General features: G+C 38.5%; 1 protein-coding gene across 4 annotated transcripts in view; it reads left to right on the top strand.

Annotated features, from left to right (window-relative positions):
• CLEC1A (C-type lectin domain family 1 member A) overlaps positions 1-20,752 on the top strand; it is a 31,678-nt gene extending 10,926 nt beyond the window's left edge. For 3 of the 4 annotated variants that reach the window (XM_017854832.1, XM_017854833.1, XM_017854835.1), the window contains 4 exons: positions 8,006-8,182; positions 14,065-14,216; positions 16,297-16,415; positions 18,805-20,752. In XM_017854832.1, coding sequence (XP_017710321.1) covers positions 8,006-8,182; positions 14,065-14,216; positions 16,297-16,415; positions 18,805-19,009 — 653 coding nt within the window. In that variant the 3' untranslated portion in view covers positions 19,010-20,752. The remainder of the gene's footprint in view (positions 1-8,005; positions 8,183-14,064; positions 14,217-16,296; positions 16,416-18,804) is intronic. The other variant, XM_017854834.1, reaches the window with a different exon arrangement.
• Positions 20,753-21,134: the final 382 nt, after the last annotated feature.

Here is a 21,134-nt window from a genome sequence, read left to right on the forward strand (position 1 = left end):
ATATATATATATATATATGTATAATATATATATAGACTCCATCTAAATATATATATAAGTATACTTATATATATATATAAAATATATATTTTAAAATGTTATGTGTGTGTGTGTGTATATATATATAACATTGAGGTATGTCCTTTATATGCCAATTTTGCTGAATGTTTTAATCATAAAGGAATGCTAGATTTTTTCAAATGCTTTTTCTGCATCTATTGAGATGATCGTATGATTTTTGTTTTTAATTCTGTTTATGTAATGTGTCATATTTATTGACTTGTGTATGTTAAAGCATCCCTGCATCCCTGGGATAAAACCCACTTTATCATCAGGTATTATCTTTTTGATGTGCTGTTGGATTCAGTTAGCTAGTCTTTTTTTTTTTTTTTTTTTTTTTTTTGAGACGGAGTCTTACACTGTCACCCAGGCTGGAGTGCAGTGGCACAATCTCAGCTCAGTGTAACCTTCGCCTCCTGGGTTCAAGTGATTTTCCTGCCTCAGCCTCCCGAGTACCTGGGATTACAGGCACCCACCACCACGCCTGGCTAATTTTGTGCTTTTAGTAGAGACAGGGTTTCTCCATGTTGGTTAGACTGGTCTCGAACTCCCGACCTCAGGTGATCCACCTGCCTCAGGCTCCCAAAGTCCTGGGATTACAGGCATGAGCCACCGCGCCAGGCCTCAATTAGCTAGTCTTTTGTTGACGATTTTTGCATCAATGTTCATCAGGGATATTAGTCTCTAGTTTCTTTTTTGTTCTGTGCTTTCCTGATTTTGGTATTAGTGTGATACTGGCTTCATAGAATGATTTAGGGAAGATTCTCTTTCTCTATTTTTGGGAATAGTTTCAGTAATATTTGTACCAATTCTCCTTTGAATGTCTGATGGAATTCAGCTGTGAATCCATTTGTGAATGGACTTTTATTTGTTGGCAGTGTTTTTCTTACTGTTTCAATTTCACTATTTCTTACTGTTCTGTTCATAGTTTCTATTTATTCCTGGTTTAATCTAGGAGGGTTGTATATTTCCAGGAATTTGTCTATCCCCTCTGGACTTTGTTTATAGTAGCTTTGAGTGATCTTTTGTATTTGTGTGGCATCAGTTGGAGTATCTCTCATTTCATTTGTAATTGAGGTTATTTGTATCTTCTCTCCTTTTCTTGATTAACCTTGCTAATGTTCTATGGATTTTATTTATCTTTTCAAAGAACCAGTTTTTTGTTTCATTTATCTTTTGTATGTCTTTTTTTTTTTTTTCATTTCAATATCATTTAGTTCTGCTCTGATCTTTGAACTTCTTTTCTTCTACTGGATTTGGGTTTGGTTTGTTCGTGTTTCTCTAATTTCTTGAGGTGTGACCTTAGATGGTCTATTTCAGATATTCTGATGTAGTCATTTAATGCTATGAACTTTCCTCTTAGCACCACTTTTGCTGTATGCTAGAGGTTTTCATAAGTTGTGTCACCAATATTATCGTTCTGTTCAAAATATTTTTAAATTTCTATCTTGATTTTGTTGTTTACCCAAAGATCATTCAGGATCAGATTATTTTATTTCCATGTATGTGTGTAGTTTTCAGGGTGCCTTGTATTGTTAATTTTCAATTTTATTTCACTATGCTTTGAGAGAATACTTGATATAATTTCAGTTTTCTTAAATTTATGGAGACCTGTTTTGTGGCCTATCATATGGCCTTTGTTGGAGAATGTTACATGTGCTGATGAAAAGAATGCATACTCTGCAGTTGTTGGATGGAATGTTTTGTAAATATCTGTTAAGTCAATTTGTCTTAGGGTATAGTTTAAGTCCATTGTTTCTTTCTGTGTTCTTCATTGTTGACTTTCTGTCTTCAAGACCTGTCTAGTGCTGTCAGTGGAGTATTGGAGTCCCCCACTATTATTGTGTTGCTGTCTATCTCATTTTTTAGGTCCAGTAGTAATTGTTTTATAAATTTGGGAGCTCCAATGTTAGGTGCATATATATTTAGGGTTGTGATACTTTCCTGTTGGATTATTCCTTTTATCACTATATAATGTCTATAATATCTCTCTTTGTTTTATTTTATTTATTTATTTTTTTACTGTTGTTGCTTTAATGTCTGTTTTGTCTGATAAAAGAATAGTTACTCTGGCTCATTTTTATTTTCCATTTGCATGGAATATCTTTTTCCACTTCTTTTTTTTTTTTTTTTTATTTTGAGACGGAGTCTCGCTCTGTCGCCCAGGTTCATATGTTACAACTTTGTTAAGTTTAGGAATTGTTAACCCATAATATAACTCAATAAAATAATTAATTGAATTATTTTTAAACTAAAATAGTTTCACAGTCAATAACAGCATATATGCAACTCCAGAAGGTCCTCCTTCTACTTTAGAACAGCTCACTGGGTCACGGCCTCCTTTCACATTTTCTCAGACTACTAATGCAGAGAGCAGAGGATAATTTCCTACCCCTCATGCTCACGATATGGCTTGTGAGATGTCTAAGTCACTCTGGCAATCTCCAGAATACTAACCCTCTCAAGCATCCTATATAATGTACGATATTGGATGGCTGAATGAAAAAAAGAAAAAAAAGAGTCAGTCTGTGTATTTTTACTGAATGCCTACATGTGTCAGGCACTGTCTAGGCATCGGGGTTAGCGATGAACAGGCTTTATGAAGGTTACATTTTTCATTTCTCTTCTGGAGTAAAGATCACCAATTTTTCATAGTTATGAGTAGAGAGAGTTTTCTCTCCTTTTGGTAATAAAATGAGTCTGTTCTAATTCTTAGAGAACTGACATTAAAATATTAATTCATTATAGGTGTGTTAAGTTATTTGTTGCAGGTTTCAGCATATGGGAACTTTATTCTTTAGGTGGTTCTTATGGAATATAAAAAAATTAAGATTCAAACACGTAAGAAAGACAAATTTATCCAAATGTCTTGGTTGTCCACTAGAGAGAAACATTTTTGAAAAGAAACAAGATGGTTTTCCTCTCAGGAATGTTACTCTTGACCAAGGATTTTTTATCTTGGCACTATTGACATTTTGGGCCAGATCATTCTCTGTTGTGAAAGTTGTCCAGTGCAATGTAGGATGTTTAGCAGCATCTCTGGCCTCCCTTCATTAGATGTGAAAACCTACTGCTCCCACCCGACCCTATCTGCCAGGGGTGATGACGAAAATGTCTCCAGACTTTGCTAAAGGTGCTCAAGTGGGAAAAATTCCTTCTGCCAAAGAACGATTTTTCTAGAATTTTCTTTAATTTTCATTTCATACCAGCACATTCTTTAAAAAGTCAAAATTCAAGACTTAAATTTCTGCCTATGAAGCTAAGTACAAACATGACCTCCTACCAATCTTTACTTTATAATAAATCATTCATAACTAATTACATTTACCCAAGCAAATTACATGTATGGAAAATCTTGATAATATTCAAAGTGGAGATGAAGGAAGACTTTTCAAGAGAAAGACTTCCCTCTTTTCATTTTCACCAAGTTTCTTTCAGTGTCTGTGCTATAAATGAGTCCATAATCCCAGCTGTCACAAAACTTGAGCTTCTCAATTTCATTCAACCAAATCTATTATGGGCAAACTCAAAAAAGAGTGATGATTGAGCCAGTACAGGGTCAGCTGAGAAGAAAGTCATTTAGTATTGGTTGCTGTATATGGATAATTCTATAGATAATCAAGTCAATTTCATTTTCAGATAATTCTGTTGGCTTTTTTGAAGGCTCAAATAAAATACTGTGTGTTGAGAGACATCTCATGTAGAAAAATGGAGTTTTGGCTGGCAAAAGGCATGATAATATGAGCTGATTATATCAAAGAAAGTCATTTTTTTTTTTTTGTAAAAATCAGTAAATGGAAGTTTTTCTGTTTCATCAAAATTAAACATTGAAATTCTTTCAATAATTATGTTAGGAAAAGCATTTACAAAATAATATTCAAAATAATGTCAATGAAAAAAGTTTACACATAAACTTATGTAATGTCTATTACAAATCCTTGTGATTTTTTGTTTTGTTTTTTGAGGCATAGTCTCGCTCTGTCACCCTGGCTTGAGTGCAGTGGTGTGATCTTGGCTCACTGCAACCTCTGTCTTCTGGGTTCGAGCAATTCTCCTGTCTCAGCCTTCCGAGTAGCTGGGACTACAGGCGCCTGCCACCTCGCCCGGCTAGTTTTTTGTATTTTTTAGTAGAGATGGGGTTTCATTGTGTTAGCCAGGATGGTCTCGATCTCCTGACCTCATGATCCGCCCGTCTCAGCCTCCCAAAGTGCTGGGATTACAGGCTTGAGCCACCGCGTCCGGCCTTTTTCCACTTCTTTACCTTAAGTTTATGTGAGTCCTTATGTGTTAGGTGAGTCTTTTGAAGACAGCAGATACTTGATTGGTGAAATCTTATCCATTCTGTCATTCTTTATCTTTTAAGTGGAACATTTAGGTCATTTACATTCAGTGTTAGTACTGAGATGTGCACTACTGTTCTATTCATTATGCTAGTTCTTGCCTGAATACCTTGTTTTATTGTGTGTGTGTGTGTGTGTGTGTGTGTGTGTGTGTGTTATTGTCTTATAGGTCCTGTGAGATTTATGTTTTCAGGAGATTCTAGTTTGGTGTATTTTGAGGTTCTGAGGTTCTATTTCAAGACTTAGCACTCCTTTTAGCATTTCTTGTAGTGCTGTCTTGGTAGTTACAAATCCTCACAGCATTTGTTTCTCTGAAAAAAACTATCTCTCTTTCATTTATGAATCTTAGTTTCACTGGATACAAAATTCTTGGCTGACAATGTTTTGTTTGAGGAGGGTAAAAATAGGACCCCAATCTTTTCTGCCTTTTAGGGTTTCTGATGATGTCAGCTATTAATCTGATAAGTTTTCATTATAGATTACCTGATGTTTTTGTCTTACAACTTTTAAGATTCTTTCCTTCATCTTGACTTTAGATAACATAATGAATATTCACCTAGGTGATAATCTTTTTGCAATGAATTTCCCAGGTGTTTTTTTAGCTTCTAGTATTTGAGAGATTGTTTGGAGGTTCTAGCAGGAGAGTGCAGCTACTTGTATACCCTTGACCAGACTGGTCCTCCTCTATCGGGTATGGTCATCCTCTTTGACCATGTGCATTCAAGAGGGATGCACATGGAGCAGTGAGGGAGGAAGGGGACACATGCCTAGCCAGCCAGATCAGCTGAATCAACACTGGCAATCAATGGGGTGATAGATATTGCAGCTAGATCACCCTTACATCCTGAGCTTCTAGTGTTTAGATGTCTAGATCTCTAGGAAGACCAAGGGTTTTTTCCTGGTTTATCCCCTCAAATAAGTTTTCCAAACTTCTAGATTTCTCTTCTTCCTCAGAAACAATTATTCTTAGGTTTGGCCATTTACTATGGCTCCAACTTACTTGGAGACTTTGTTCATTTTTTTTTTTTTTTTTTTTGCTATTATCTCTGTCTTTGTCAGATTGGGGTAATTCAAAAGCCTTGTCTTCAGGCTCTGAATTTCTCTCTTCTACTTGTTCTACTCTATTGTTGAAACTTTCTAGTGCATTTTGTATTTCTCTAAGTGTGTCTTTCATTTCCAGAAGTTGTGATTGTCTTTTCTTTATGATATTTATTTCTCTGGATAATTTTTAAAATCCATATCCTATATTGTTTTTTAAAAAAATTTGTTTAGGTTGGACGTGCCGTCTCATGCCTGTAACCCCAGCACTTTGGGAAGCTGAGGAGGGCAGATCACCTGAGGTCAGGAGTTCAAGACCAGCTTGACCAACATGGTGAAACCCCATTTCTACAAAACTATAAAAATTAGAGAGGCATGGTGGTGGGTACCTTTAATCCCAGTCACTTGAGAGGCTGAGGCAGGAGAATCAAGTGAACCTGGGAGGCGGAGGTTGCAGTGAGCCAAGATCACACTACTGTATTCCAGCCTGGGCAGCAGAGTGAGATTCTGTCTCAAAAAGAAAGAAAGAAAACCATAAATAAGTTTCTTTAGGTTGGTTTTCATTTTTCTCTGATATCTCCTTTAGTAACTTAATAATTAGCCTTCTGAATTCTTTATCTGGCAATTTGAAGATTTCTTCTTGGTTTGGATCCATTGCTGGGGAGCTAGTGTTATCTTTTGGTAGTGTTATAGAGTCCTGTTTTGTCATATTACCAGAATTACTTTTCTGTTTCCTTCTCATTTGGGTATATTGGGTATTTCAGTGTAAAGATCTGGAACACACAGGCTGCTGTTCAGATTCTTTCATCCCATGGGGTGATCCCTTGATGTTGTGCTCTCCCCCTTCCCATAGGCATAGGACTTCCCCAGAGCCAGACTGCAGTTATTGTTATTCTCTTTTGGGTCTAGCCACCGTGGGTGCTACCAGGCTCCAGGCTGGTGCTGGGGAATGTCTGCAGAGTCCTGTAATATGATCTATCTTCAGGTCTCTCATCTGTGGGGCACCTGCTATGGTGAAGTTGGCAAGGAAGTGAAGTAGACTCTGTGAGAGTCCTCACAGATCTGTTTAGTGTGCTGGTTTTCTTGAATGCTGGTTATGCTAGCAGTGAAGTTGTCAGATGGACACACTTAGGACCTCTGGTTAGCCAGGATGTTGCAGGCAGTGGAATTAGCTGTTGTCTTCTCCCTCCTTGGAGCAGGGTTATTCTGTCTTGAGTTACTCTAATGGTTTGAGTTTGTTGGCCTCCAGCCAGGAGGTGGTGCTTTAAAGAGAGCACCAACTGCAGTAGTAGACAGGGGATGTAAGCTTGTTCTAAGTTTGCCAGGATAAGTATTCAGGTTTCTCAGGTGATGAGTGGGACCATACAGCTCCCAAGAGTTTATGTCTTTTGTGTTGGGGTACCAGGGTGGGTAGAGAAAAAACATCACATGGGGTCAGGTTTAGGCAGGTCTGAGCTCACACTCTCCTTGGGCAGGGCTTGCCATGAATGCTGTGGTTTATGAGGATTGCTTCTCAGGGTATTACGGCTGCCTCTGCTGTGTCATACAGGTCGCCAGGGAAGTGGGAGAAAGCTGGCAGTGATAGGCCTTACCCAGTTCCCAGATAGCTGGTGAGGCAAATCTTGTTCCTCCCATACCCCACCAACAACACAGAGTTTATATCCTGGCAGCTCATGCCTGGGGCTCTGATCTTGCCCCAGGCTACAACCCTTCCCACTGAGAAAGCAAGCAGCCTTTCAGGTCACGCCCCTCCCTGCCTTCCCATGCCATCTGTCACAGTTCCTATGCTAGTATCTGTAGCAGTTCCTCTTTGCCTCCTGGATTCTGCTTAAGAAAATTCGTATCCAGTTGAAATTATTATAAAATTCATTTGGAAGCTTCTTTCATCCTGTGACTCCTCTTTAATTCCACTGGCTGCCTTGTCCAAGGACCCCTGTGAGACAGAGTCAGGGATGGCTTCCCTGGGCTTGAGCTGGAGAATGGGAGTGCCTACAGGACTCTTCCTTCTGCTTCTTCTACTTTTATATTTTGCATATATTTTATATTTGGCTCCCTACATCCATTTCTGCTCCGGGTAAGGTTAAATCCTTCTCATGTAACCCAGATTTTCAGGTTCCCCAGTAGGGATGTGTGTTCAGAGGTGGGTTTTCCCCTCTTCACACATTTCTGACTGTCTTACAGAATTTTCAGTATTGAGCTGCTTCCTTCAAAGGATCTGTGAATTCTTTCAGTTTTCCTGGTATGTTCCTGAGGTGGTTCCTGGAGGAAAAGTTCACAGTGTGAGTCTCCTCACGCTGTTCTGTTGTCCAAGTGGGAGCTCCACCTTAGCCCTCTTAGCTGCCATTTTCTCCCCACGACTTCACATTTTTAGACAGACTTAAAGAAATTAATTTGCCCAAGGTGATACAACTTTTCATTTATGTACTAGAGTCCAAACTTGAATATAGGCAATATGAGATCTCAGAGCCTGAGATACTAAAAAATATACTGTTTGTCTTCCCCATAGCAGAAAACGGAAATAAAACATAGAAATAAGCTGTCCAGTCTGACTTGGTCATTTGGGTTAGTTTTTCAGTACTACCAGCTCTCCAATACTGGTCAAGACACCATTTCTCAAATGGAAGAAAGATTAGGAAATATGTCCCGAGAGTTGCAATCTCTTCAAGTCCAGAACATAAAGCTTGCAGGAAGTCTGCAGCATGTGGCTGAAAAACTCTGTCGTGAGCTCTATAACAAAGCTGGAGGTAAGTGTGTCCTGGTCACTCTGTCCCCATGTTATCTGGCAACAGATAGATGGATTTCCCGCCAGTGAAAGTGAGAGTCAAGTATTATTTAACTAGAGGTCTGGCACACTGAAAAACGGTTTGGGCTTCCAGATCATGATCAGTTGTTGGGATCCTGTGATTCACACGTGTCTGTGATACCATACATCAAGGGACTCTTCAAATGCAGACATTTTAAAACAATACAAACAATTACCTAAGAATAACCAAAATAAGACTACAAGTAAGGAAAATACAGGGTTATGTCTCAATTTACCTCAGCAAATGTTCTTACAAATTCTTTCCTAGTAAGAAGTAAGCAAACTCATAACTGTAGTTCTCAAATCTTAAAAATCATACAGGGACTAGTCCAAAAATGCAGATAACCTGAATCAAACTCAAGTTATTTTAATTCAGGATAACTTGGCTGAGTATCAGAAATATGTCGCTTATTAAGGACCACAGATGATGACAGTGCCAGTGGTAGGTGAACCACCGTTGATAAATTTATTGCTGGAGAAGTCTAGGAGCATCGCTTCAGTGTGAGTGTGTGTGTGTATTCCTATACTATTCTTTTCAAGTTTTGTGATAATCCACTTTATTCAAGTCAGCTCTCTCTTCTGCTCTCTTTATCGTGCTTCCTTAGGAAATGGCATACATGTTCACCTTTCCACTTTTTATTTCTTTTTTAGGAACTCTGAAGGAGGGCAAAGTCTCCTCATCTGCTATACACACACCACTTCCCACCTGAAACAGACATCCTGATTGTGTGGCTACCTAGGAAAAAATATTAATAGGCACAGTTTTACTTCTCTAAGTGATTCTTTCCTACATGACTAATGACCTCAATGGTCATAATGTCCTTATTTACTAATTTTTCTTTTTCCATTTTTTTTGGGTGGGGGGAGATGGAGTCTCACTCTGTTGCCTAGGCTGGAAGGCAGTGACACGATCTCAGCTTGCTGCAACTTCCTCCTCCCAGGTTCAAGCAATTCTCCTGCCTCAGCCTCCTAAGTAGCTGGGACTACAGGTGTGCACCACCACACCCAGCAATTTTTTTTTTTTTGTATTTTTAGTAGAGATGGGTTTTCACTGTGTTGGGCAGGCTGGTCTTGAACTCCCAACCTTAGGTGTTCCCCCTGCCCCGGCCTCCCAAAGTGCTGGGATTATAAGCGTGAACTACCCTGCCTGGCGCTTATTTACTAATTTTCCAACAAAACCCAGTGTGCATACTTTTCTTTGTTGTTTGCCATATCTTCAAAAAGATAATCCACTACTCAACAGGCTGAGGCTGGAAGATTGAGCTGAGGAGATCAAGACCAGCCCAGGCAACATAGTAAGACACTATCTCAGAAATTATTTTTATTTTTATTTACTTATTTATTATTTATTTTTAAAGTCAGAGTCTCACTCTGTCACCTAGGCTGGAGTGCAGTGGTATGATCTCGGGTCACTGCAGCCTCCATCTCCTGGGTTCAAGCGATTCTCATATCTCCTCCTGGGCAGCTGGGGTTACAGGCATGCACCACCACATCTGGCTAATTATTGTACTTTTTTAGTAGAGATGGGGCTTCTCCATGTTGCCCAGGCTGGTATTGAACTCTGGCCTCCAGTGATCTGCCCACCTCAGCCTCCCAAAGTGCTGGGATTATAGGCATGAGCCACTGCACCTGGCCAAAAAAAATTTTTTTTAAGGTAACCGAGATTTTCCTAACACAAATGGTCTTTCAAATTTTATTTAGGTATATAAAACAAATAAAAGAAAAGCTATGCAAATAAGTCATATTTAATATAAATATAAAATCTAAATGCAAATATATTAAAGTTTCTTCTCATATAAAATTCTTACATACTTTTGGTTAGATGTCAGTTCTCAGTTTTAATCTGCTACTTTTTATTTCTTACCCTCATCTTACCCATTATCCATCCATCCATCCACCCACTGAAGTGATATTTATCCATTTAGTTAGTACTACTACCAGTATGGTGGGAGTATTTACTGAATGCCTACTGATGCATATCTGACAAAACACACAGGATGTCTACTCTCATGGACCACTTACTCTAGTGGGGTGGTAGAAGTAAGTATATTGAAAAACATAAAATAAGATGACTCATGTCTTTGTCTGTTTGTGTTGCTATAAAGGAGTACCCGAGCCTGGGTAATTTATACAGAAAAGAGTTTTATTTGGTTAATGATTCTGCAGACTGTACAAGAAGCGTGATGCCAGCATCTGCTTCTTCTGAGAGCCTCAGGCAGCTTCCACACATGGGGGAAAGTGCAGCAGGTAGCAGGACAAGAGTCCAGGAGGCAAGAGATTGGGGAAGGATGTGCCAGGCTCTTTTTAACAATCAGTTCTCCTGGGACTAATAGAGCGAGAACTCACCAAGCTGTTCATAAGGGATCTGCTCCCCTGTCCGAGACACCTCCCATTAGGACCCACCTCCAACACTGGGGATCAAATTCCAATATGAGATTTGGAGAGGACAAATGTTCAAACTGTATCAACCAGCATTTCCAAGTTTTCCCCCAACGTTCCCTATTTTAGTACTAAAAGTCCCACATCCTGGGAAACTCTAGGTCCCAGGTATACAATAATGATTGGCCAGCCTAAATATAATGTATGAGAGATTAATCAATCCTATGAGAAATGAAGGCAAACAAGGCAAGAGGGATAAGGAATTCAAGGGTAGTCTGTTGCTACTTTAAATAGAAAGGTCATAAATCCTTAATTAAGATGATTATATGGTAGCAAAGACTTGTAAAGTTGAGGGAGTTAGCCATGTAATACAGATAAATAACAAGCTTTATAGGTAAAACAGGAAACACAAGAGCCTTAAAACATGAATGTATCTGCATATTCAAGGAATAATAAGAAGCCCATGTGGTTGGAGTGGGAGACTAACAGGAAGCTAGGTAGAGATCATATACAGCATTAGGTGCCTTTGCGAGAGATTTGGCTACTATTTTGAGCAGATGAGGATTAATTATGGGGTCTTGAGCAGAAGAAATACATGATCTGGCATAAGTTTTTAAAGGCTTAATCTGCAATTATGTTAAAATTAGACTGGAAGAGGAAAGAATAGCAACAGAGAAATCAGATAAGAGATGGCTATTACTAAAATCCAGGGGAAATATGATGGTTCTTCTAACTAGGATATTGTTTGTGGAAATGATTGCATGATGGGACACGAATGGATGTGTGAGAAATGAAAGATTCAAAAACAGCTCTAGAATTCGGGGGCAAAACAGCTAGAAGCGTAGAGATGTGATGGAGTGAAAGGAGGAAGAATTCTCTGGCTACAAGGGGAAAATTAGAAACCAGGAATGCTGTTTGGGGAGCTAGATATATGAGGAAAAATTCTGGGCCAGACATGTAAACAGACTTACATTCCTTTTGTCCAAAACACAGCAAAAATGAAGGGGAAATGGAGAGAGAAAGGACTGTAAGAAAAAAAAGACGATTAGCCTTTTTTTTTTTTTTTTTTTTTGAGACGGAGTCTCGCTCTGTCTCCCAGGCTGGAGTGCAGTGGCCGGATCTCAGCTCACTGCAAGCTCCGCCTCCCGGGCTTACGCCATTCTCCTGCCTCAGCCTCCCGAGTAGCTGGGACTACAGGCGCCCGCCACCTCGCCCGGCTAGTTTTTTGTATTTTTAGTAGAGACGGGGTTTCACTGTGTTAGCCAGGATGGTCTCGATCTCCTGACCTCGTGATCCGCCCGTCTCGGCCTCCCAAAGTGCTGGGATTACAGGCTTGAGCCACCGCGCCCGGCCATATTAACCTTTTTTTTCGGATGACATATTTTCATGTATTTATGAAATGGAATGTCCTTCCTGGGGTTTTTGGCCTTGCTAATATGACCATTATTGTTTATTGATCCTAAATATCTGTGAACATTTATTGCACTATATCATATACAAAAATGGTAATTTATAGGTAAAGAGAGTTCATAGAAAGTGTACATGTTCCGTTTAGAAATTAGTTGGTATTTTATTTTTCTTAGGTGTATATGCCATGGACAAAACATTTGAGAACAGGTCATTTTCAGTCCACCCATTTTCTAGCCAAAATATGCATTTTCTCCTTTAAAATATATTTTTGGGGAGAGCAGAGAGGTGGGGAAAACAGGGTCTCACTCCGTTGTCCAGGCTGGAGTGGAGGGTATATGTATATGTCTATCTATCTATATCTAGGTCTATACCTATATCTATATGTATACACAGAGAAATGAATTTCTTCTGACCTGTATTCCATGTTCCTCCTCCAATGGTTGAAGTAATAGTATATTAAGTATTTAGTTAGTTGAAGTTAAGGAGGTAAAACAGTTTCTCTATCTCTGTCTCTTTAGTTACATCGTATCACTACCTATTTCACATAAGGCTCTCAGTCCTTTAGTCTCTCACCTTTTGATCTAATTGTCCCTTGCTTCCTCTTAAACATTCATTGAAAATTTCTCTATTAATTCCCATACAAGTATGGGACTTGTTTTTACATAGAGCACATAGAGGGTCACTTATATCTGAAGATCGAAGGTATTTAAGAAAACATTGTGCGTGAGATGGGAATGAGGTATTAATGTACTGTACTAAAATTGCAGTTACATAGTTTTTATTTACTGAATCCAGAGCAGAATGAACCAGGATTATTTTCCTTGCTGAGTCCAGTTGCTGCTTCATAATCTTTTTCAGCACAGCACTCCAAGCACGTATTACCCATCTAAGTTCTCATGAGACCAGGGACCACAGTTGAAACTGACCTTTATTAAATGCTTTTTATGCGTAAGTCTCTGCACAAACTGGACTCTGGTTTTTACGTATTTAATCTTTACAATAATCCTTTTAGGTAAGCATCATTCCCATTCTTGTTCTGTGTTTTAGGAAGTTTGAGGCTCCCTGCATTTTTGCTTGAGTCTCTCCAGGTTGTTCCATTTCTCCGGGTAGAATTCCGAAGCAAGCAGACCTGTCTGAGAGAGTGCAAAAACTATTGACCTCCACAGCAGGTTCTTCATAACATGACAAAGATATCTTTCTAAGTTATTTATTTATTTAAATTTTGTTTTACTTCATGAAATATTTCAAATTTACAAGAAGATTAAACGATAATGTAATACCTACCTGTGTATTAGCTACTGAGATTTTAACATGTTAACTAGGTCGCTTTTAAAATAAAGAAATTGTTATGGATATGACTTGAGTGCTCATCCCACTACAAACCCTCAAGAGACTGGATTAGGTTCCTAACTAAATGACCCAAGGTCATGTATCCACATAGGGTTAAAACTATAGCGCTCAGGGCTTGGATCCTATATTTGCGATCCCTACCCATACTTCTCTGGCCTGGATGCCCAATTTAATTTGTGACACATGGAGATTCAGCATTCTAACTTCATGCTTGCCTCAGTATTTTTTACCTTAAAGACTCCACATCATATCGGTATATACTGTATTTTTTAAAACTTATTTTACTATTATGTAAGATAATTTTGAGAACATTACAGAAACTTTATTTCCTAAACACCATGCGGGTTGGAGTTTCTGTACATTTCAACTGCTTTGTGAAATTGAATATTCTCTTCACGTGCTGAATTTCACAGGCAAGTGGCAAGAAAGTTCCAATCATTTATTACTAGATTCCACATAAGCAGTTAGTGTCTGTTTTAATTTCTACAACATACTTAGGACCAGTTATAATTCCTGGCATTTAGTAGGTATCCCGTAAACATTGTAGTTATCATTGCCTGGGCAATTAATTAAATATTGAAGAGGAGTTAATTCTTTCTTAGAACATCAAATATTATGTAATTTCAAGAGAGGAGCAAGACAGACTCATACAGAAAATAACAATAAAATTGGCTTTTTTCCAAGCACACAGATGCAGCCCTTGTACTGAACAATGGAAGTGGCATGGAGACAAATGCTACCAGTTCTATAAAGACAGCAAAAGTTGGGAGGACTGTAAATATTTCTGCCTTAGTGAGAACTCTACCATGCTGAAGATAAACAAACAAGAAGACCTGGTAAGATTCTGAGGCTTTTCTCAAAAAGAGGCCTTAAAAGAGTTAAGTAAGAAGATTCTAAGGATCAAGAACATCGGTCTACAGTTTTTCACACTTGTTTCAATCAGGGCCTGAGTCTTATTCCTATTGCTTTGAATGGTCCCCTGAAGTAGCTAGAAAGAGTCGTGTTCTCCACAAATACACACCCCTTAGAAAGATGAGCAATATCACTTTAAACTCCCCTCTCAGGGAGCAAAGGTAGAATGTCCTAACTTCTTCCTGTTTTGGTTTGGGTAGAAAAGGAAGAATATTGATGCAATGTCAGAAACATGAAGATAGTACTGCCTGCTCTTCCATTTTAAAAGTGGCAAAGCTTTTAAGTGGAAAATATTTAACTAAATTATTACCATAACCTGTAAATGCATACTTTGCTTTCCAGAAGTTTACAGTCTAGGATAGACTGGTCAAGGCAATTGTGACAATAAAACTACAAATTGACATATATTGAGTTAGTACCTGCAATTAAAGTACACAATTAAAATATGATTATTCCACTTTCTCTCATATTTATTATTGCCTTTGAATTGAAGTTCTCAAATAGTATGTCTATTGCTTATTTGTCGTTGTTTCTCTAGAATTTGGCAGATATTTTTCTTGTTGAAGAGTAGGTTATCAACAAAGAGTTATTTAATTGAATTAAATTCTCAGCTCACTATACAAATTCTTAACATCATTCTAATTACTTCTTAATTTCTATCTACTTCCTGAAATCTGTGATGAAAGAATCTGTGTAATTTCTCTCAGCTACTAAGACAACATTTTATAACCCTTTCTCGATGGCTTAATTTAGGCATAAAGCGAGGCAATTTCTTTGACTAAGACAGTGTGCCCTAGCATAAACCCTCCTAATTTTTCTTATTCTCTTTGATTCCTCTGCCTCCAGCATACACTGCAAACTCGGGTATAAAATTGAACTATATTATATCAGGTGGTAGGACATTTTCTTGTTAAATCTATGTAGTTATTTTCTATATGAACTTCATATGTTTGTATATATTTAAATCCTTTTCATATGATTTGCTTTCAAAACTTTTAGTTTGAAGGGATCCCCCATTTAATTAGAATAAATATTTTCAACTACAGTTATTTTCACATGTTCATTCTATGACTGTTGCTTGCTAATAGCTTCATTTACATTTGCAGTAATCTCTCATTAAATCGATATATTTTATTAATTATCTGAGGGGTTATGGATATAACAATGAAACAAAGTGTATGGCCTTGAGAAATTCATTGTATAAATGGATAATTATAATAAATATTTAGATAATGTCTATGTTAAAATATTAGGAGTACACCGAGCCTCGGAGGTTGAGGCTGCAGTGAGCCATGATCGTGCCAGTGCACTCCAGCCTGGGCGACAGAGTGAGACCCTGTCCCCACCAATTCTCCAAAAATATGTATTAGGAGTGCAGAGTGAGACTAGATAGAAGGAAGCAAATCACTTTTTAAATGTAAACATATGTTAAATATGGATATTGGGAAAAGAATTGCCATGTATAGGACTATACACATGTATGCACATAAATATTTATAAATAGAAATTTAAAAATTTATTTCTCCCCTTCCTAGTCTAAGACATAAATCATCCTTGCAAATTTTTCTTTTAGTTTTTTTCTTCCTTTCCCAGGCATTTATAAAGGTTGCTACCTCATTCCTGCACTTTTCCCTCCATATTCTTCCCTGTCCCAGAATCATTCCGCATCTCTTTATTAGTCTTTCCCTCATATTTTTATATCAACATTCATGTTTAATTCTGTGCCTTAAAAACCATGGGTCAGGAGTAAATCTGGGTTGATGTGATTTCTGCTTTCAGAATATCGATATGTGTTCCATATTTACTAAGACAAAATGAGTTATTAAACCCGGACAAATTTCTGACGGGCCTCAGCGTAGATGCTTTTTCTCTTAAACATGTGAGCATCTATGTGAAGCAGGACTGGTGTGTGCTTTGAGAAAAGTGTTGGCTGGCCCATGCATGTCTGTGCATGTGTGTAATCACGCCTCCAAAGCTAAAGCTTTTCTTGTGTGCTTTCCACAGGACTTTGCCCTGTCTCAGAGCTACTCTGAGTTTTTCTACTCTTATTGGACAGGGCTTTTGCGCCCTGACAGTGGCAAGACCTGGCTGTGGATGGATGGAACCCCTTTCCCTTCTGAACTGTAAGCCTTCGGGATATTTTATGGGAAAGGCATTTAACGAAGATATTTTGCTTGAGTGACAGAGTTCAAGAATTTTGTCCATCAAGTATTACTCAAACTTCTGCTTTGTACTGGATACTGTGTTTGCAGGAGGATGACTGAAGATATTTGAACTATAGTGCGTCCTCATTTTGTTGTGTGTGTGTGTGTGTGTGTTTTGTTTGTTTTTTGAGATAGGGTCTTGCTGTGCTGCATGGGCTGGAGTGCAGTGGTGCAATCTCTGCTCACTGAAATCTCTGCCTCCCAGGTTCAAGCTCTCCTCTCACCTCTGCCTCCTGGGTAGCTCAGACTATGGGCGTGCACCACTACATCCAGCTAATTTTTTGTATTTTTTGGAAAGTTGGGTTTATGCTGTGTTGCCCAGTCTTGTTTAGAACTCCTGGACTCAAGCGATTTGCCCTTCTTGGCCTCCCAAAGTGCTGGGATTACAAGCACGAGCCACCACACCCGGCCAGTGCTTGCTTTTGAACTGCTTATAAGCCAGTGAGGGAGACAGATACATAGCATTAGTGAAATATCAGGATAGTTCTCTTGCTGCTGTTCAGAAGTTTGTGTCTGGGACATACTGTGGATGAGAGAAGGGAGCGACAGAGAGAGAGATCTTCATGGGCAGATAAACTGAAGCCTAAGAGTCCAGGCTGTAATGGCGGTTGCCTAAAATCACATAACTTGTCAGTACCCAGAGATAGGATAAGATTTCTTGGCTTTCTGTGCATTAGTAAAATAGGGAACACATCTTTAAAAAATGCAGTCTCTGAGAAAAGATTTGCTGAAAATGTAAGGTGTAATATAAAACACTAGTCGTATCTATGCCGTGAGCATTTAGATAGGAGTACACATGGTATCTGTGTTAGTCTATTTTTGCATCAGCATAAATGAATGCCTGAGGCTGGATAGTTTATAAAGAAAGGAGGTTTAATTTGTTCACAATTCTGCAGGCTGTACAAGCATCCGCTTGGCTTCTGAGGAGGCTTCAGGGAGCATTACTCATGGCAGAAGGCAAAGCAAGAGCTGGCATGTCCAATGGCTAGAGAGAACACAAAAGAGAGGGGGCTGGGAGGAGGTTCCAGGCCCTTTTAAACCACCAGATCTTGCATGAACTAACTGAGTGAGAACTCACTCATCACCAAGAAGAGGGCACCAAGCCATTCATGAGGGATCCACCCCGATGACCCAAACACCTCCCGCCAGCCCCACCTCCAACACTGGGAATGACATTTCAACTAAGATTTGGAAAGAACAAACATCCAAACCATATCAGTATCCTTTGAAACAGGAAATTGTAATTTCTCTATCAAAATATATCACATTTAAAGCCATATTTGAACAGACATCCTTCTTCCCTATATACAATATATCATTTATTCTCCCAGGAGACAGGATATATTTGATGTAATCATTTGTATTTTACAGTTAAGTAAACTGAGTTACAGAGAAGGTAGATAACTTTTTAAGTGGCAAAGAAACTGTATAAATTTGGAGGAGAACACATAGCTTCACTTTAGTTAGAAATGATTTTTGCTGTTTTGGGTGACCTGCTGTTTCTTTTTTTTCCCCCCTTTAATAATTTATTTATTTATGTATTTATTTATTTTTATTATACTTTATGTTCACTATTATGGTTCTAGGGTACTGTGCACAACATGCAGGTTTGTTAGGCATACTACTAGCATGTGGCCATGTTGGTGATGCTGGCACCCATTTAGCTCGTCATATTACATTAGGCATATCATGTTCCTAATGTATCGCGCTCCCTTCCATTATCCTCCCCTCTCCCCCCACCGCCACCACAAAGGGCCCCGGTGTGTGAGTTCCCTATCCTGTATCCAAAGTGATCCATTGTTAATTCCCACCTATGAATGAGAACATGGCGGTGTTTGTTTCTGTTCTTCGCAATAGTTTGGGCTGAGATATGGTTTGCCAGCTGGCATCCAGTGCGCTACAAAGGACAGCGAATCATCGCTTTGTATGGCTGCATAGTATTCGGCATGGTGTATATGTGCCACATTTTCTTAATCCGTCTATCACTGATGAGATTTCGGGTTGGTTTCAATGCTTGCTAAGTGAATAGTGCGGCAATAAACATACATGTGCATGTGTCTTTATAGCAGCCATGATTTATAACCTTTGGGTATATACCCAGTAATGGGATGGCTGGTGACATGCTGTGTCTAAGAATGAGTGTGGAAACTTAGGGGCTGAAGAGAAAGAGGCACATGACCCCATTTTCCCAGTAAACTGATTCTGGTGTCTAGACTATAATTTTATCACCATAGGAAGAATGGGTATTTAATATTTTATTTTAGAAATAAACTGTGATTAAATTTACTTTTTTTCTTCATTTTTTAAGGTTCCATATTATAATAGATGTCACCAGCCCAAGAAGCAGAGACTGTGTGGCCATCCTTAATGGGATGATCTTCTCAAAGGACTGCCAAGAATTGAAGCGGTGTGTCTGTGAGAGGAGAGCGGGAATGGTGAAGACAGAGAGCCTCCATTTCCCCCCTGAAACGTTAGGCGAAGGTGACTGGTTCTCCCTCTGCAACTACAAATAGCAGAGTGAGCCAGGCAATGCCAATGCAAGGGCTACTTGAGACATCGGGAAATGAAACATAATCAGGAAACACTGTCTCTCTGACTAGTACAAAATGGGTTCTCGTGTTTCCTGTTCAGGATCAGCAGCATTTCTGAGCTTGAGTTTATGCACATATTTAAAAGTCACAAGAAGTCTTATTTACATGCCACCAACCAACCTCAGAAACCCATAATGTCATCTACCTTCTTGGCTTAGAGAGAACTTTTAGCTTTCTTTCTTCTCAATGTCTAATATCACCTCCCTGTTTCCATGTCTTCCTTATACTTGGAATGAGAAACTTTTTGAAGTAGAGGAAATACATCGAAGTAACATCCTTTTCCCTGACAGTCAAGCAGTCCATCAGAAATTAGCAGTCACTCCCCAGATTATACCACCAAATACACAAGGCATTCTTTTTGCTTGTTTCGGTTCATACTAGTCCCTTCCCAATCTATCAGTAAAGACCCCATCTGCCTTGTCTATGCCCTGTTTCCCAACAGGGATGTCTCTTGATATGAGAATCTCAATGCCTTACAAACATTCCTTCCTGTGTCCATTAAGACTCTGATAATTGTCTCCCTTCCATAGGAATTTCTCCCAGGAAAGAAATATATCCCCATCTCAGTTTCATATCAGAACTACTGTCCCCGATATTCCCTTCAGAGAGATTAAAGACTAGAAAAATGTCAGCCTCTTCATCTGCACCTGTAATAGTTTCAGTTCCTATTTTCTTCCATTGACCCATATTTATACCTTTCAGGTACTGAAGATGTAATAATAATAAATGTAAATACTGTGAAGTGTGTGTGATTTTACAATGGACTTGTGATTTGTGGGAAAATTCAGCATGGAAATGCTTTTCAGAATATGATGGCAATCATTATTTGATCGTGCCTTACTGAGAGTTTTTGGGGAATTTGCAAGAGTATGGATAACACGATTATTTGGAGAAAATAAGTCTTTGAAATACATGTTGTATTCAAGAGAACAGTTTTAACATTTTCCTAAAATGAAATATTTTGAGACAAGCTTATGGCATCAACACATGGTTGATGAGGAAGCTGAGTTGCATTAGTGCACACAGTTTCCAGTCAGGTTGTGGGAAATGAACAGAGACAGTGACATCTTTGTAGCTGCTCCTTTGTGAGGCACTTCTTTCTTGAGATGACTCCATGCACAAATACAACAGAGATCGTTGGGAGTGACACCATCACAGCCACCAAGTTTATTGGTTTATTGATAGATCAATTCTGAGGGTTTAATGCTAGAAAGGATAACATTATAAATCTTTGTTTTTCAACAGTGGCAACTGAGGTGCTTCAGTTTTGTTTTTCATAAACATCTATCTCATGGTAAAATGATGTAGAGTAGCAATAATATGATAGAAAGAACACATTGGTGCTCACTTTCATAAATTTCATTTTGTTAGATTGTCACTTAGCAAAGACGATTGCAGATTCTTCCTTGAGAACTTTTCTTTCAATTTTCTGTTGATTTCCTTAAAATTTTCTGCAGGGTTGAGCAAGTTCTGTTGATATATTGTGTCATGAAAAGAAAACTGTATTTGTGGTTAGAAAATGAAGACTTTAGATCTCTTATTCTGATTTACTTATTAGGCAAGTCACTTTACTTCATGAAGCCTATTTCACTGCATATGAAGTAGAAATAGTTATAATTTCCTCATAATGTTACTGTTAGCTGAAATGAAGTAAATGTGAAATCAGTTTCATAGTGTGAACTTCAATATAAAATATAAGATAAGTGAAGAAAATGCTTTTAAAAGGATCTAGTGATTTATTTTAAATATGGGGACACACACACATGCATAAGCAATGTTAAAAATAAAAAAAAACTTCAGCTGAATTAAATTTAAAAGAGTTTAATTGAGCAATGAAGCATTCACAAATCGGGTAGCCTCCAGAGCCAGAGTAGACTCAGAGGCTCCAGAGCAGCCATGTGGTGGAAGAAGACTTATGGACAGAGAAAGGAAAACGTAGTAAAGAAAACGGAAGTGATGTACAGAAAAAGCTGGGTTGGTTACAGCTCGGAGTTTGCCTTATTTGAACACAGTTCAAACAGTTGGCTACCTTTGATTGCCCAAAACA

This window comes from Rhinopithecus bieti, unplaced genomic scaffold (assembly GCF_001698545.2).
Source record: "Rhinopithecus bieti isolate Rb0 unplaced genomic scaffold, ASM169854v2 scaffold_39951, whole genome shotgun sequence".
In the NCBI taxonomy this organism is placed as follows: Eukaryota; Metazoa; Chordata; class Mammalia; order Primates; family Cercopithecidae; genus Rhinopithecus; species Rhinopithecus bieti.